This window comes from Chlorocebus sabaeus, chromosome 3 (genome assembly GCF_047675955.1).
Source record: "Chlorocebus sabaeus isolate Y175 chromosome 3, mChlSab1.0.hap1, whole genome shotgun sequence".
In the NCBI taxonomy this organism is placed as follows: Eukaryota; Metazoa; Chordata; class Mammalia; order Primates; family Cercopithecidae; genus Chlorocebus; species Chlorocebus sabaeus.
Window position 1 is genome coordinate 4,077,556 of NC_132906.1, and position 18,082 is coordinate 4,095,637.

Here is an 18,082-nt window from a genome sequence, read left to right on the forward strand (position 1 = left end):
TTATAGGCGGGAGCCGCCGTGCCCGGGCTCTGCACCCACTTCTTCAAGGCACGTGGCCTCAGTGAGCGTTCAGACCCTCAGGCTGGAAATGGCGAGCCTAGGGCCCGGGGTCTCTTGTCACTGTCTGGAGGTGTGCCTCCTTTGCCTCTACCAGCCACCCTTTTGGTTTGTCAAAGAGGGAGCCGGTGGGCTGCGGCACCAGCTCTGCGAGCTCCCAGGGACTCCTGCTGTCATAGTCTGCCTTCTCTGGTGGTTCTGGTTGTCCTCCCTGTGCCGGTGGCCTGATTGACAGCCCTTTTTGTTTATATCTGTAGGTGAGGTTCAGGGGTGGAAGACGGAGGGCATGGCTTGCAGGCCTCCACTCCTGCAGGTCTCTGACGCAGCCCTCCTCTCTGGCCAGGCTTTGAGGAATCTGCTCAGACAACCGCTCTCTCATCAGGCCTGATCCCTGGGAATGGTTGCTCCATGGCCCAGCTTTTTCAGAGCAGCAAAGCACTCCTACCATAAGAGCTGTCTCACCATCGTTGCTTCTCATCCTTCTAAGAACCTGCTGTTTCCCGGGGAACGGCTGCGGAGCCAGATCATAGAAGTTAGGTGACCTGCCTGAGGTTGCACTAGGTCTTGGGGCAGACACGGTGACTGAACGTGTCTGCTCGATTCCCAGCATCCTGTGTTTTTCTAGTACATCGTGTTACCTCTGAAAAATTCTCTGAAAAAATTCAAAGGTCATGCCTCATTTAGGATCATAGACTCTTGAGCTGTGGGATTGTCCCGTCCAAACTCTGAGATCCAGAAAGGTCGGTTGTGACTGGTCCCAGCTCACACCACTAGTGAGTAGCCTGGGCTAGTTCTCTGAACCCTCGTTCAGGGCTCGCCCCTATCAGACTGCTGCCCACAGTCTGCTGGTGGGAGCCAGAGGCTCCTCGAGTGTCAGGTCCTGACAGCCGTGGACTTAGTCCTCTTAAAGGACGTTCTGTCTTTAAGTAGTGCATGTTATTGAAAGAAGTAGATAGAACAGCAGTGGATAGCATTACCCATTCATTTCTTCTCCTGGCGGGTCTCTGGCGCCCCCATGCTGGTGTTAGGTGTATTTCGGGGGACACCTATGATAGTTATAAAGTTCATTTTATTAACTCACGATGGTGCTGATTTTTTTTTTTTTTTTTTTTTAAGAGTCTTGCTCTTTCACACAGGCTGGAGTGTGGTGGTGTAGCTGCAACTTTTGCCTCCCACAATCAAGCAGTTCTCCTGTCTCAGCCTCCCAAGTAGGTGGAACTACAGGCATGCGCCACCACGCCCAGCTAATTTTTGTATTTTTTGGTAGAGATGGGGTTTCTCCCTGTTGCCCAGGCTGGTCGTGAACTCCTGACCTCCAGGGATCTGCCCACCTCGGCCTCCCAGAATGCTGGGATTACAGACGTGAGCCACCGCATCCCGCCAGTGCTGATTTTCTTAATGCCTTTCATCATAACTCATCATTTGGTCACCAAACCACTATTTCAATTATGGTTATTGAAATATCAGCCTATTGAATCAGCCTATAATAATAGATTTGGTTATTTTGATTAAGGTTTAGTTGTGTCTTAATGTTCTAGTACACAAATGCTGTTCTAATAAACAAGTAAATCAAGAAAACCCGAGGCAAGGCCATGGCGGTGAGAGGGAATATGTGGCTTGTTCTTTTTGAATACCTTCCTGGATATTGAGCTCACCTGACTTGTTCGCATTTGAAAGGTCTTCCATGATGGCCCATGGAGGCGAGGTTCATCACAGGATGAGGAAAGGACAGAGGCACAGAGAACCCCCAGGAGGAGATGGGGCTCTGGGAGACGGCCAAGGCCTCGGCCGTTCTCTGACTACGGCCAGCTGGCCAGCCGCAGTTTGTCTATTCCTGAAGACTCGGTTGCTGCAGACCCCCAGAAGGAAGACCGTGTGAACGAGGACCCCCAGGCAAGCTTGACTTCTGCCAGCCCTGAAGACCAGAATGCTCCGGTGGCCTACCCCAAAGGAGCCCGGAGAAGACGCCCCATTTCCGTGATAGGTGGGGTCAGCTTGTATGGGACCAACCAGACAGAGGAACTGGACAGTCTTCTGACCCAAGTAAGCTCTGGTGTGCACCTCCCCAAGCCAGCAGAGGCCCTCCAGCTTCCTTCCTGCCTCTGTTCTCTCTGCACACTAAACTGGATCTGCTTTTTCTCTTGCGTTCTCAAGGGCAGCACCGTATGCTTAACCACCTTTTCTTCCTGACTGTGTGAAAACATGCATGAATTCAAGCTAACCATCTGATGTTTGGATGCCTTTTGCTAATCTTTCTTTCCTGGGATCTCAAATAATACTTAAGACTCATTTGCTGTTGATTTCTGAATAACCTGAGATTCTAACCAGGGAAAGGTAGCAGGACGTATTTAGTGACACTCCTGAAAGAAGCAATTGTTGAAAAAGACAGTGTTGTTCGTTGTTAAAATGTAAAGATAAAATGTAAAGAAGAAATAAATAAAATGTAAAGAAGAAATAGTTTTTTAGGAGATAAAGTATTTTGTTTTCTACCATTTTCTTATTTTTTTTATTTTTATTTTTTGAGTTGCAACTTTGCAACTAGTAATAATTTGACAATGAATTAAACACTTAGTACTGGTTTCTTAGTATAGTTTAGTAATTCAACAAGTATTTATCCGGGTATCCAGTGAGCAGTTTGAAAGTACAAAACATTTAATTGAAGACTGTGTCTTGGGGAAGTATATACTTATTTGGGAAGACTAATACTCTGGACATGGTAAACATTCACAGAACACCATATGAGTAATATATATGCCCACTTTAATTTTTAAAACTTGGTAGCTGATATCATAAGTAACCCATAAAATTATCTTAAAAGGGAAATCCTATACAGTACTAGTACTGGATTGTATATGTTTACATTTTTCCTGTAAAGCCCCACACAATGCCTTGTGTATAACAAGCACTCAAAAACCCTTGCTTAAATAAATTGAACTGATTTCTTAAGGTTAAAAAATTAAGTTGCAGAATACCATGAAAATTTTAAGACTCTTTTGTCCGAAGGCACTCCGCTGTTGGGACATGATTCTGCACTGAAGCAGATGGTCACGCGTTTTAACTCAGAACAGTAGTCCCGGATGCTTACAGCCTTAGAAAAGGTTTCCCTTCAGAGCAGCCAAAAGGAATGTGAACAGTGATTTTCTGTACTATAGCCTAATTTAGGGAGTTGGGTGAGAAAATTGTAAGAAAACCTAAGGAATTACATAAGCAGAATGTGCATGTAATAAACAAAAGGAGGAAAAAAGAAATCTAAGGAACGCATAAAGCAACTGGGCCTTTGACTGATAGTTTTAGGGATCGCTATTACAGAAAACCGTAAGAGAGACCTGGGCAACTACATGGAAAACCACTTATTTTAACTGAAGCTCCACTGCTGTGTGAGTTTAGGGAAGCAAGGCTTGCCTTCAGCTCCACAAATCCTTATTGAAGGCCCATCTATGCCAGGCTCTGTGTCGGCAGGGAGGAGTAAAGGAGGAAGGAGGCTGAAGAAGGATGTGAGGATCCCAGTTGGCGATCCTGGCCGGGTTGTGGCCTTGCTCTGGCTTCCTCCAGAGGGCCACCCCGGGAAAGCATCTTCTTACCTTAGTGACCCTGCAACTGTGGGACAACTCCCCTGCTTTCTAAACGTGCCTTCCTCGTCTCAGAAGCTTCTTTTTCCTTAGTGGGACCTGTTGGCATGTTGCAGAAAAGTGAGATGAAACACGAGGCTGCAGGGTGCAGGACAGTAAGCCGATCAGGACTGTTAAAAACTGTAGCATCACGAGTTGCTTCCGGGCTTCAGTGCAGCCTGCAACTCGTGGCAGGGTTGGAGAAACCATTTCACGTCTGTGAGTGGCTTCGAGGTGAGACAGCTATGCGTGTGAAGTGCTTGCAGGAGCTGCCACTTCCTGGCACCTCCTCACAGATTTTGCTTTCTTTTTGCAGCCGGCTTCCAGGCCGCCCATGCCTGCTCACCAGGTGCCACCCTACAAGGCTGTGTCGGCCCGGTTCCGGCCCTTCACGTTCTCCCGGAGCACCCCCATTGGGTTGGACCGTGTGGGACGCCGGCGGCAGATGAGAGCATCCAACAGTGAGTCTCAGAGTCCCTTTCCTTTCAGAGCTGCCACGGGCCCATCTGACTGTTTCCAGCTAACCTGAGGCAGCAGGTTCTGCACCTCCGTGCCTCCCTCGGGCCAGGCCACGTTTGTCTGGGAGCGAGAACGGCTCATCTCAGGAGAATGGTGCATCATTTGCTGTCTGGGGTAGATGCTCTGGGTGCTAGGCTGGTGGCTCTTAAGTTTGAGAAGTTTGCTCCTCCTGTGGTGTCCGTGTACGTCGTTCCTGCATGTGGAGATCCCTAAAGAACCGAGACCCAGGCTAGAAATCCGAGATCGACGTGTCAGCAGGGTCCGCTGCTTCTGGGGGCTGTGAGGGAGGGTCTGCTCCAGGCTGCTCTCCTTGCTCTCCTTGCATCTGGCACCCTCAGCCTTCCTTGGCTTGTAGGAGCGTTGCCTCATCTTTGCCTTCGTGTTCACATGGCATTCTCCCATGTGTCTGTCTGTGTTCAGATCTCCCCTTTTTGTAAAGACACCAGGCTTACTGCGTGTGGGCCCAACTTAATGATCTCATCTTAATGTAATTATCTACCAAGACTGTTTCCAAATAAGGTCACACTCATGGGCACTGAGGGTTAAGTCCTCACCATCTTTTTGGGGGACGCAATTGAATCAAAAACATATACCATGTTTGTAACAATAGGCAACGTGTACCCATGTGGCAGAAGATTTTGAAAGAATAGGCAGAAATAACAATAGCATTGTTAGGGTGCTAGGAATGTAGAGCCCTTCTTCTCCCACCCCATACCTGTGTACACACAGCCTATTCTCTGCTTTCTGTAACACTGGTTTTTGTTGTTATTTTAAAAAGGTTTTAATTTTAGGGGTTCTTTTGTTGAAAAGCAACAATGTCTAACTCTGGCTATCTTTTTTTTTGTATTATACTTTTAAGTTCTAGGGTACATGTGCACAACGTGCAGGTTTGTCACATATGTATACATGTGCCACGTTGGTGTGCTGTACCCATTAACTCGTCATTTACATTAGGTATCCTAATGGTATCCCTCCCCCCGTCCCCTCCCCATAATAGGCCCCAGTGTGTGGTGTATCTTCAGCAAAAAGTGAATTTATTGGAAGGGTGCCAGGTGTGCCCAGAATTGATGAGATGGCTCGGGAACCAGGCCAGGGAAGGGATGGCAACTAGGGTCACTCCTGGGAGTGGAGGAGCCACAGGAAGGCGTGTCATGAGAGACTGGCCATGGCACCGTCCCAGGAGTTAGGGAGGTATCCAGTGAGCCCTTTGAAAATACAAAACATTTCATTAAAGACCCTATCTTGGAGAAGTGTATACTTATTGGAGTTATAATAGGGAGTTAACTTATTAGAAGTTAGTGACTGTCTGTCACGCACCCAGGGATTCAGGTCCCAGGATGGAGGATTCAGCTGTCCGAGCTTAGGTGATATGTCCACCGCCTGGTGGCACTGGAACAGGGAGAAGGGTGGAGTGTCTGCCTCCAGGGACCGTTGCCTTTTATATGTGAAGGCAGGCCAAGTAAGTATTTAACAGGGAAGACAATACTATAAAGAAAAATAAAACAGGATAGAGGACATTCGTTTCCAAAGAGTGTCACTCTAACATGATGCACCTGTTCCGTGAACCCGCTCTCTCTTCCCTAGAGGGAGACACCCAGAGCTTCATCAGTGGCAGCAGACACCTCCAAGTCTAAGAACTCTGAGGATAACCAGTCCTCCAGTTCCATACAGTGCCTCTTCAGTGTTGATAATCAGAGGCAGATTTAAGCAACACATCCCTACCAGAATGGCAAGGCGGGGAAAGGAAGGAAATAGAAAAGTTGGGATGCTGTGGAGAATAAAACATCATGCAAAGTTTACATTTCAGCATTTGAACAGATTCTCCATAAGTCAATACGTAGAACGCGCCAAGGCGCCAGAGACGGCCCTGGAGAAGATGACTGTGGGTAATATGAGGAGTAGGAGCAGGTGGGGGAGGTGATACTGGGACAGGTGAGTAGGATAGGAGGCAGTGAGGCAGAGATCTGAGGGAGGAGAAGTCCTAGCAGAAGGAGCATCAGAAGCCCAAAGTCATGCAGGAAACATGATGTGTCTGAGGTTCAGCAAGGAGGCAACAATGACAGGAGCTCTGGGGGCAAGAGGCAGACGAGGATGTTGCAGGCTGGGAGGTGGGCTGAGGCTGGAAAGGGCTCTGCAGGTCATGAGGAGGTTGATCTTGTTCTGAGTGTGGTGTGAAGCCATTGTCCACAGGAGAATAGTATGTTCTGATTTATGCTTAGAGAGGGAGGGCAGTTTGTGGGGGGAAAGGAAGAGGAATGGAGATGGATTTGAAGGCGATTGCATTAGTCCATTTGAGAAATACAGTAGCAGTGACCACAAAAGCCATCCCCATTTTCCGTGGGTGCTCATTTTCCCAGTGGTATGAAGAGGCAAAAATGGCCAGCCTTGGTTCTAATTCCTTGTGGCCAGGACTATGAACTCCAGAGGAAGTGCTTCTCCCTTGGGGGGCACTAAATTCGGTTTCAACAGAGCAGAGTTCCTAGGTGGGAAGAAAACATTTTGCAAGTGTATTGTTAAGTGATCCTAAGAAGCCGCTGCTATGTTTACGCTTGGTTTCCGGCCCTGAATCTTCTGCTGTGGGCGAGCCTCTCCAAATTACTCACTGCTTCAGAGCCCGCGTCCCCTCCGGGGCAGTGTGGCAACTTCTGGGTGTGTCTCCAAGCTGCCTCTGTCATTTCATTTTTATCTGGTCATTATTGAGTGTGATGGAGTCATGTGCTTCCTTCTGCGTGACGTTCTGGGCCTGGGTGGCATGTGAGATGCTGCGACAGGATCGGGGCCTTCTGGAGGATCCACAGAGGTCTGACAGTGCAGGAAAAAAATCCAAGCCCATCATAAGTGGCCCTTCCAGTAGGGACAAATCACCACCCCCTCTATTATGAAAAGGCCCCGCTGCAATCAGCTTCCCACAAGGAGCTGTCTGGTGCCTGCAGGGAACCGTATCATCAGCTTTGTTGAGGGGAAGGCCCAGACTTCCTGTGGTTTAGCCCAGGCTTGGCATCCTTTTTTGCCACCATGGCCTTTTTCTTGCTTTCTTCTTTTTTTTTTTTTTACTTTATTTATTTATTTTTTTTTTCCTTTTTATGAACCCACTGAGCAAGTATCAGGGGGACTGGGAAGGAAGACTGGCATCTAGCTGCACATTGGGACATCATGTCCACAGGATGATTAATTAGTCTCTCTTGCAATAAGGATTCATGTAGGATGGACATCATCTCATGCTTTGCGTGTATTCTGTTGTAGCCAGTTATACCCCTTTCCCGAACCCATCCTCAGCCCATCTTGTTCTTTCCACATTCCTCCAGGCCATTCAGCCAAGCCGTTAGCTCCTAACCAGGAGTGCACACGAGCTAAATCCTTACCTTGCCAAGGCCAATCTCTCCTACTCAGAAAGGCTTGGGAAGAAGAGTGTTACTTACATTTGCTGCCGGAGTTTCCCTGTCCTGAGTACACAGTCACCAGGCGGATGGTAGGAGTCCTCTTTGAGAAACTAGGGAGAAGACTTGTACTAACATGGCTACCCTGAGGCTCCCTGGCTCTGCTCCATCAAGAGGCCTGAGTCTGAGAGTTGAGTGAGGGCCCTCCCTTGTCTTCTCTGTCATGGTGGCTCAGGTCGGGCTCTGCTCGCCAGCCCTGGAGAGTTCCTCCTACACAATCTTGTGATACCTTAGTGGAATCACTCATCTGTTTTGTTCCGAGGGACTCCGAGATCAGTTAACAGCACAACCAGAGATTTCACGGGTTAAACCATTCAGATGACCAAGCTGGCCCTGCTGTGTGGTATAGTAACTATGTCCACCTTTCCCATTACAAATGTCCCACCTCCACGGAGGACCAGGTCTGCATTGCAGTGGAACCGTCTCTCAGCAGCGTCTGGCCTAGATCGAGATTAGCAGTACATTTGTTATAAAAGCTGCTGTCACATGGGAGATGTAGCCCAAGGGATGGTATGACCCACGTGATAGACCATCTCTAGCATTTCCATCTCTGTCCTGGAACTCCTTCCTTTCCATGCACTGAGAGTTTTAGGTTCACATACCAATGAAGTGCTAGAATGGCATCCAGCTCCATAAGCCCGCAAAGTGATCTCAGCAAACTAGCTGTAAAAGCATCGTTTTGAGACAGACTGGGGAGATTTTCAGATGGACTGAATATTTGGTGGCAGCACAAAGGAATTATTTTTAATTTTGTTAGTTGGAATAAGATAGTGCAGTTATTTTTAAGTCCTTGTTTGTTGTAGATAGTGAAATACTTTCTGCATAAAATATAATATGTGAGATTTGTTTTAAAATACTCCAGAAAAGCTGGGGGGAAATAATTGAAACAATATTGGCAAAAGATTGATAATTGCAGGTTCATGGTATTATTTGCTTTTGTGTGTATTTGATATTTTCTGCAGTATCAACTTTTAAATAATCATGAAAGTACATTTCTCCTCCCTGGTCAGGTATTCTCAAAATCTTGATAACCAAATGTTGGTAAATGGATATAAAAATAGAGCTAGACAGAAGGAATAAGTCCTACTGTGACCATAGTTAATGACATGTATTGTATAGTTCAAAATAGCTAGAAGAGAGAATTCAAATTTTTTTTTTTTTTTTTTTTTTTTTTTTGAGATGGAGTCTCACTCTGTTGCCCAGGCTGGAGTGCAGTGGCGCAATCTCGGCTCACTGCAAGCTCTGCCTCCCGGGTTCACGCCATTCTCCTGCCTCAGCCTCCCGAGTAGCTGAGACTACCAGGTGTCCGCCATCACGCCCGGCTAATTTTTTTTTGCCATGTTAGCCAGGATGGTCTCGATCTCCTGACCTTATGATCCGCCCACCTGTGCCTCCCAAAGTGCTGAGATTACAGGCGTGAGCCACCGCGCCCGGCCTCAAATGTTCTTAATACCAGTAATTGATAAGTGCTTGATGTGATGATTACCCTGATTTGATCATTCCACATTGTATACATTTATTGAAATATCACAGTGTGCCCCATAAATATTGTACAATTATGTGAGTTTAAAATAATAATACAAAAAACTCTCCAAATTAAGTAGTACCCAGAACTAAATTTTTCTCAAAATACAGAAAATTGAACATTGCAATTTAATTTTTTTTTTTTTTTTAAAGAAATGAAGGCAGAGTCTTTCTAGGTGAATGGAGCCCTCCCTTCTGAGAACTTGGCAGTGCCGTGCTGTGCTCTTCCTTTCTCTTGCCACTTTTCTCTGGCCCTGTTTGGAGCGCCTGTCTTACCTCTTACCAGCCACACAGCCTGCGAAGGCAGGTCACATGGGACAGGCCTGAGTCATGTTTGTAGGCTACTGGGTGTGTTATTTGGGATAATAGAGTTGGGATAATGAATCTCAGTGGCACTTACTGGAGCCTTATCGGAGGGAAGAGCGACAAGCTGTAAACACCACTGCATTTCAATTATCTTTGCTGTCTTCTCTTTGCTTTCAGTTAAACTTTTCTCTTTCATTTCAGACAACTTACTCCATCACAGCCTACCTAAGCTCCTAATTTTTCTGTACTTACATTGGGTTCCAACTATACTTGCTCCTTTAACCGGTCTGTTTATGTTGATCAGAAGTCAAATCTGATTGCTTTTCAGAATTCTTACTTTGAATTTCAAATTCCTTGTCTATTATCCATTCCCCTTCTCTTTCTGCTTATCTTGTCCAGAGTTCAGATTAGCTTGCTTTTCTTGTCTCGCAGAGAGGATGGTGTCCATTTCCTTCACTGTTAGGCTTGAGTAGGATCTTCACAGAGACAAGCACGGGACGAACGCACACCCATGCACCGAAGTCAGTCGATATGGGTAGACCCCTTTCAAAAAATGGTACCTGGTCTGTTACTTTTCTTGAAAGCCCTTTAGTTAACCAGTAGGTATACTATATTAGAGCATTTAGTAATAATTCCAGATAATAAAGGAGGAACGTCAGGATTAGGTACAATAATAGCTAGATATAAAAACTAGGGAAAATGCCCTTTTTGAGGGGACGCAAAGTTGGCAAGTTGACTTGCTTTAAAAAATGTTTCTAGCTTACTGAAGTAATTGCTCAATTCGATTTTTTAAATTTTTACTTTTTTTTTGGAAAATATAGTTCTTTTTTGCAAGCTAGGAAAGAGAAGCAAATTGACCCAGTCTAGTCCTCTAGTGAGCTAGGCTGAATTACTCATTCTTTATCAGAGTGATATAATAATATGAATTGCTAGCAGGCAGGTTGTAAAAATAATTCATAACCATCTGTCCACATTTTTCATTAGGAAACAAGCAAAAATTGAGTCCTTTAAAGGCAAGTTATAAATAAATAACATCTTGATCTGTGAAGGGGACAACATGACCCAAATTATATGCCAGCCAGCCTGTCCGAGAAGCACAGCTGAGCTGGCCAGTGAGTGGTGAAGAGAGCAGCGCTTTTGAAAACCTGCTCTGTGACAGTAAGAATTCTGGATTCTGGTTGGGTGTGGTGGCTCACGCCTGTAATCTCAGCACTTTGGGAGGCCAAGGTGGGTGGATCACTTGAGGTCAGGAGTTCAAGACTATCCTGACCAACATGGTGAAACCTCATCTCTTTCTCTACTAAAAATACAAAATTAGCTGGATGTGGTGACATGCCTGTAATCCCAACTAGTTGGGTGGCTGAGGCAGGAGAATTACTTAAACATGGAAGATAGAGGTTGCAGTTAGCGTACATCATGCCATTGCACTCCAGCCTGGGCAACAAGAGTGAAACTCCATCTCAACAACAACAACAAAAAATTATGGATTCTGCTTGTCAATAAGAAAGCAAGTAAGAAGTGTCACAGATGTGCAAAATTGGTCCTTGTTTATACCAGAGTTTACCATGAGAATAAAGAAAGGCCAGGCGCGGTAGCTCACGTCTGTAATCTCAGCACTTTGGGAGGCTGAGGTGGGCAGATCACTTGAGCCCAGGAGTTTGAGACCAGCCTGGCCAACATGGTAAAACCCCATCTCTACTAAAAATACAAAAAATTAGCAGAAGTGGTGGTGCGTGCCTATAGTCCCAGCTACTCAGGAGGCTGAGATGGGAGGATTGCTTGAGCCTGGGAGGCAAAGGTTGCAGTGAGCCAAGATCACACCACTGCACTCCAGCCTGGGCAACAGAGCCAAGACCTCCTCTCCGCTAAAAAAAAAAAAGAGAGAGAGAGAGAGAGACTGAAAAGTTAGAGATATGAGTGAGGAATAAGATACTTAAATTTTGAAAATAAATGTCTTAGTGATAAATCCAGCATGCTACATTTTCCCTTTTACCACAAAACAAACTAAGGACTATTTTGAATGAAATGTTGAGCTCCGAACGAACACTTTCTAGCACAGAGACACGTCCTCTTCCCCATCCGATCAAAGTTGCTGCTCTTCCCCTACTCAGGTCCATGTCAGGAGCTTTGCCAGGGCAGGAAATTGACAAAAGCAGAGCATATCCTAGCTAGCCACTGGGGAGCAAGGTTAGCATCCTTGGGGTGGACCATCCACATGGGTAAGCTGTAGTTTTGATGAGCATCTGCAGGCCGCCCGTGGGCATCTCGTCTCATGCCTGGCCTTGTGCACACTGAGCTGGGTGCTGGGCCTCCCAGGAAGCCCCCGGGGTCCAACAGCACATGTGAGTGACCCCGCAGGAATGCTGCTGCCTCCTTGCTAAGCCCGAGAGAATGGGGAAGACCATAGCTCCCAGCAGTCTTAGGGGATCTCATGGGGGCTCTTCTTGTGAACAGATCAGTGCATCTTTCTGCTGCTGTCTGCGGGGAGTGGGCAGAGCAAGGGGCTTCCACCCACACGGCTGCCAAGGGGAGCCATCCCCACCTGCCATTCCCCCAGAACCTCACTTGCTTTCTTACTCTGGTAGATGGTTTCTGCACGGAATTGAGGTTGATCTGTATAAAGAAAAAACAAAAATGTACCAAGACATTTTCCAGTGTGTTTAAGGCCCAGTGGTTTCAAAGTACATTTGGGGGTTATCACTCAGGGGGTGACATTCTTTCCCTGTCTGCCGCTCTGGTTTCTTCTGTTTGATTTTGTACTGAGTGTATACATCCCCTTAGGAATGGAAAAGATTTACTTACTTATGTATTTATGTACTTTTCCCTGTTTAGGGATTAGTATTGGTTGTAAAACCATGTCAGCTCACCATTATGATACTTTGATGAGCTTAAAATTATTGGGAAATGCTATAGGAGGGGCCCGTAGGGCTTAATCAACCAGTGTTGTCTCAGGAAATGTCCAAGGTGCTCCGAAATCTTTCTGAATTGGATTTTGTTTTATTGTACTATTATTTTAGATTTTCTTTAGACAGTCTCACTCGGTTGCACAGACTGGTCTTCAACTCCTGGCCTCCTGCCTTGCCTTTCCAAAGTACTGAGGATTACAGGTGTGAGCCACCACACCTGGCGTGAGTTGGATTTTAAACGTGCTGTTGGTTTTGAAGATACTTCCTTGGTTTTGATCCATTTAACAAACACATACGTCCCTATTATAAATGAGGCACAGTAGTCCCAGAGGCTGGGCAGGTCCGAGGAAGCTACAGAGTTCCTACATAGCTGCCAGTGTGGTGGATGAATAGGAAAGGCCACCACAACTGCACGCGTGCTGAGTATAGACGGGGAGCATGTCAGTTGGATCTGGGCTGTCCCAAGCCCTCACGGAGGAAATGACCTCAAATGAGGCTTGAGGGATGAAGGGAGTTAGATTAAGTTTGTTGTTAGGGGGAGTGCGTTCCAGGCAAAAGTGGAGGCCAGAGAAAGGAGAGCACATCTGAGAAGTTGAGAGGAGAGTAGCCCAAAAGAAACCCACGCTGATCAGGTCACAGTGTTCTCCAGGCCTCTGTGAGGAGCTGGCAGATCCACAGTGTGGCCTGCGCTTGCCTTCCTGGCTCCTCTTCCGTCGTCCCACAGGTAGAGTTGTATCCTCACCAGAAGTCAAGGGCATGACCCCACCAAGCCTGTTTATAGCAGTGCTTTATTATGATGATATGGAACTGATTTAGCTATTATGTAAGCAAATAAAATGTGACTATGAAAGGAGACTTGGCATCTATGACAATGAAATAGAATAGTTTGGAGAAACCCAGTGACACTCAGTAAAAGTGAATTGTTAAAGAAAATTCTATCAAATTAGATGAGAATTGACAGCTTGGAAAAAATGGAAATATCAAGGAGTCTGTATTCAAATTGTTTCACCAGTGTCTCTGGTTTTATCACTCAATGTTAAAGAAGCCAGAACCGAAAATCATAGTGGACACATATGGGTGTGGATTGTACAAGAGAAAATGCAGAATTCTAGTCGGTTCATCGTACACAGGGAGCCTTGTCCTGCATCATGACAAAGGTGAATGATTGCACCTATGTATGTGTTAACATGTTCATGGCATGCATGCAAGGGGCACTTTTTTTGGCTTAGGGCTTTGAGGCAGCCCGATTGCTACAAGTCAGAGGACCTCAGCTCCAGGTCAAGGCTGTAGCAGAATGCAGAGGAGGAGGCTGAGAGGTGGGCCTCCCCTAAGGTCAGGCTGCCTGGGAGGACAGAGCCTGGGCAGCTGGGAGCCATGGAGGGCTTTTGAGGGGAGTGAGATGATCAGATGTGCATTTCAGAGAGATCATTGGCTGGATCGTGGAGGACTGGAGACCTCAGGAGTCTGTTGCCTCAGAAAATGACAGTGGCACTGGAGATAGGAAGAACTTCGAGGTCGAGGTAATTGGATGTTTGGGGCCAGGGAGCAGCCGTCCGTGCTGCCTCTGGTGCCTGGGTGACGGGGAGCCTAGGAGACGGGCATGTAGGTCAGTTGGGGAGCTTACTCCATTCCAGGCAGGTCAAGTCAGAGCTACGCGTGGGCAGCTCGATGAAGATGACATCACCACATCCTTGATTTTGAAGCTCTGATTTTGAGGAGAGGGACCCAAAGCTAGAGGTGAAGATTCGGGAGTCATCAGCAAAGTGGTTCCTAGAACTCTAGGAAGGGGCGAGATGAGGGGGGATAAAAATGAGAAGAGGATCTTGAACCATGTTCTGGGGACCAACATTTGGGGACCAGTGACGGCAAAGAAATTCACAAAGAAAATAGAAAAGAAGTAGGCAGGCAGGTACACAGTGTCCCAGATGTCCAAGGAAGCCAGGGCTTCCAGGTGGGAGCGGTTCACACTGTCAAATGCACAGAAGCATAGAGAGGAAAATACCCACTGGATTCAGCGGCAGGGAGGAGCTTAGTGACCTTAAAAAAAATGAAACAAAACAAAGTTTCAGTTCAGCAGTTCAGTGCTAGGGCAGGGCCAGAATACCATGGGGGGATGTTGGGGGAGTTGTCTTAAAATTGAGGTATTTTATCTATTTGCTTAAGCCGTGTTGATGGTTTTCTGATTTTATAGCTGAAAATATCCCATAAAGGCTCAGGACTAATGAAAAACAATTTGTTAGGCTACGATATAAAAAATTATTTTGTCTGCATATTACCAGTATCTGAAAGCTTGTTAGTATGAATGTGTCAGCATTTATTCTTACTAAATGTTTTTCAAAGAGATGGTAAGAATACACATCAGAAAGTTCCATTCCTTGATTTAGAATTGATATTAATCCCCAACATTTAGGAAGTAGGTGGATTTAATCATAGTAAGTGCTTATATTGTTTCAAATTTGATTTTTTAAATGAAATTAATTGAATTATGAGAAATTACTGAAGGTTATTTCTTTGAAAAATCTTGTAGTAAAGAAATTTATTCAAATTATTTCGATTTAATTTTTGTTTAAAACAAAGTTTTTTGTTTTTTGTTTTTTTTAACTCTTGTGATTGTTAAAATCCTACTTCTAATTTGTTAGGATAACATATTTTTGCACTGATTGTTTGATCAGATCACACCATATTTCTGTTTTTCCTTAGGACTGTCAGTAGAATAAGGCAGTAAGAACTCTTGATTCATAGCCTAAGCGCATCACAAAAAGGAGGTTCCTCATACAGTTATTCTGGTCTTATTCTGTCGTGATTATTATGAAAGTTAATGTTCTTATTAATAGACCTTTGGGTCAAAAAGTGAGAGTGTAATCCCAATCCTTGGGCAAGTCCCTTAATCTCAAAGTCTTCTTGTCTTTATCTGTAATGGGAGAAATTAATATCATCTGCCCCACAGATGTGGAAGACTGACCTGGCACACAGTTAAGTGTGCAGTAACTATTACTAATTAACTAGGGAAGCATTAACTACACAGGCGACACGGGCAGTGATGAGCAGGAAACTGTTTACATCCAGAGTTCTGAGTTACTGATGTAACTGCACTAATCAGCAATTTAGCTTAGACAAGTCATTTAGTCTACTTAGTAAAGTCCTAGGGCACCTGGAGTCTATATGGAATAATACACTGTTTAATTATTATCCAAATATAAGTTAAGCAAATTTAAAATGCGTGTGTTCAGGTTATTTTTAAAAAAAAACTTGATTGGATGTTTTTTATAGATTTTCTGGGCCCCAAATTTTAGGTACTGTCTAACGATTTTTCAATGTATCACCCAGAGACTCCACTAAATTTTTTTGTTAAAAGGAAGGAAAACAAGAAAAGCCATAGCAGGTGTTGAGGTGTGTGAGATGCCTTTGAAAAATGACTTTAAGCATCCCATAAAATCTTTTTGTTCTCTTGTTTTTTGAATTGTCTCTGTCTGCTTCTGCATGTTACTCAAATCGATTTTCAAATATTTTCTTTCAATAAAGAATCAGAGGGAAAATAGGAACTCAGGATTCACTTGCTTGGTGCCTGTTGCGTGGTAGCGGCAGAGCTGTCAGGAAAGCTGGTTGGAGAATTGGTGAGGGAGCACTTGGATTGTTAGGTGGGGATGCCCTGAGCCTTGCTGTGTTCCCTTCTCACCCCACATCCCACTTTATACTTATGCCAAGGAATATTGGCTGTTGATTATACACTCATCCCTGGCTGTCTGACGGGGGTTAGTTCCAGGACTCCACAGACATCAAACTCCAAGGCTGTGCAAAAGTCCCTGATATAAAATGGCCTAGTATTTGAATTTAACCCATGCCCAGCCTCCATATACTGTAAGTCACCTCTAGATTATTTAAAGACCTAATATCAATACGGTGTAAATGAATGCTATGTAAATAGTTGTTATACTGCATTGTTTAGGGAGTAGTTACAAGAAAAAAGTCTGTACATAACTCAGTACGGCCACAGTTTTTTAAATGTTTTCAGTCTGTGGTTGGTGGAGTCCACAGATGTGTAACCCACAGGTACGGAGGGCCAACTGTATTTAGAAAACAAGATGAATCAATTCTACTTATCAGGACTCACAGCAAGTGTTTTCCTGACTGCTAAGACTGCCTGTAGTAAATGCCTGTTTTCTGACTGCTGTGAGACAGCCTGGATTCCACAGCATCCAAAGGAATTTAGAAATTATGAAAGGCTTCTGTGTGCAGGAACAAGGACTAACTACAAATATGGCCTTTAGTGATGTATCGCCTGCAAGTCTTGGAGATTGTGTTAGCTCCATAGCAGTTATCTTAGCTAGTGTTTCATACCTCATTGTTGCCTATCATCGAGATTTTTTTGGAAGGAATATAGTGTTCTATTTCTGTCTCAGAAAAACATCATAAAGTATTAAACTTTTTTTTTTTAGCAAACTCATGAAATTTCATCTTTTAGCAGTTAAAACATTCTCAGTTCTTAACTGCTAGAGGTAAAAAATAAAAGTTATTGAAAATATTATCTGTCTTACTGCTAAGCTTCAGAAATTGGATTTTAAAAGAAGAAAGAATACTAAAAGTCAGAGGAAGGAGAGCGAGAGAGCTAAACATCTAGCGAACCACTGCCAAGAGCCGGTAGCACTCTGTACGTATTCCTGGCCTGATCTTACAGACAAGGTCAGGCCTTAGAAATACTCAGTAACTTTTCCTAGCTTGGCTAAGCAAGATGTAATGAGTAGACAGTGGAGTTAGCATTCAAATGAGATCAGACTGAAAAACACAGATTGCTTTCCATTCTACTCAGTTTCCCATATGTTTTCTCCATCACAAAACACAATATCGTCTAATTGATTTGCACAAAGATATGCCTGTTGGCAGTTTTAAAGACCACGTCCCAGTAACTGCCTTCTATTAAAACAAAAAAGTTATATTCCTCCAATCCCTATTGTGTTCTTGTTATGTTTGAAATGTGCTGGGTCCTAAGGATCTGAAAATAACCAGGTAAATACAGAAAAGAAGTGAAATCTGTACTAGGTCCTGAAGGGTGAACAATCCACGTGCGCTTACAGAGAACAGGAACACAATGGCCTTCAGCTGAAGACGGCACCTGATCTTTTAAAGGACGATTTTATATTTATTTCTGCATTAATCAAAGTTCTAGTCCGTGCCCAGGTCCAGCGTATCTTGTTTGGAGCTGTGTTTGGAGAGGGTGGGATATTGAGTAGGGGGGAACGATGAAGGGGTTCATTGAAGCCGCGGAGAGCACATATTTGCTGGTTTTGTGTGTTCAGGTCTGCATTGCTCCCGAGTGAAAAGCAGTCGCTCTGAAGGCATGAAGAGAGGCCCTTTTTCTTCAGAGCTGTCTTGAAGCAGGCCGGGGCGGGCCTCACAGAGTTTGCCCTTGTACTTCAGGCTCCATTTCCTGAGCTGGGTGTGAGGGGGCCCGCCCCTCCTGTGGTGAAGAGGCTGTGGCTGCTGAGTGGCTTTTCAGCCTGCCTTTGCCCAACAGGAGTCGGCCTGCCGAAGCAGCGTCCACCCTGCTCATCAGTTTGTGCTAGGACGTGCCGTGCCCTGTGTTACGTTCAATGCCTTTCGGGTTTCTTTGGAAAGCAGCGTCACTGCGACCTGTAGATTAATGGTCGTGTTTGTCTTTAATCCATTCAGAATGAAGGGGTCACTCTGGGTACTCGGTTATTTATGGGAGTGGACATTGGCCTGAATA

The 18,082-nt window shown here is 45.1% G+C and overlaps 1 protein-coding gene across 3 annotated transcripts in view; it reads left to right on the forward strand.

Annotated features, from left to right (window-relative positions):
- The window catches only part of SPATA13 (spermatogenesis associated 13), a 318,996-nt gene that overhangs the window by 255,974 nt on the left and 44,940 nt on the right, over window positions 1-18,082 (forward strand). For all 3 annotated transcript variants that reach the window (XM_073012904.1, XM_073012906.1, XM_073012905.1), the window contains 2 exons: window positions 1,735-2,100; window positions 3,982-4,126. In XM_073012904.1, coding sequence (XP_072869005.1) covers window positions 1,735-2,100; window positions 3,982-4,126 — 511 coding nt within the window. The remainder of the gene's footprint in view (window positions 1-1,734; window positions 2,101-3,981; window positions 4,127-18,082) is intronic.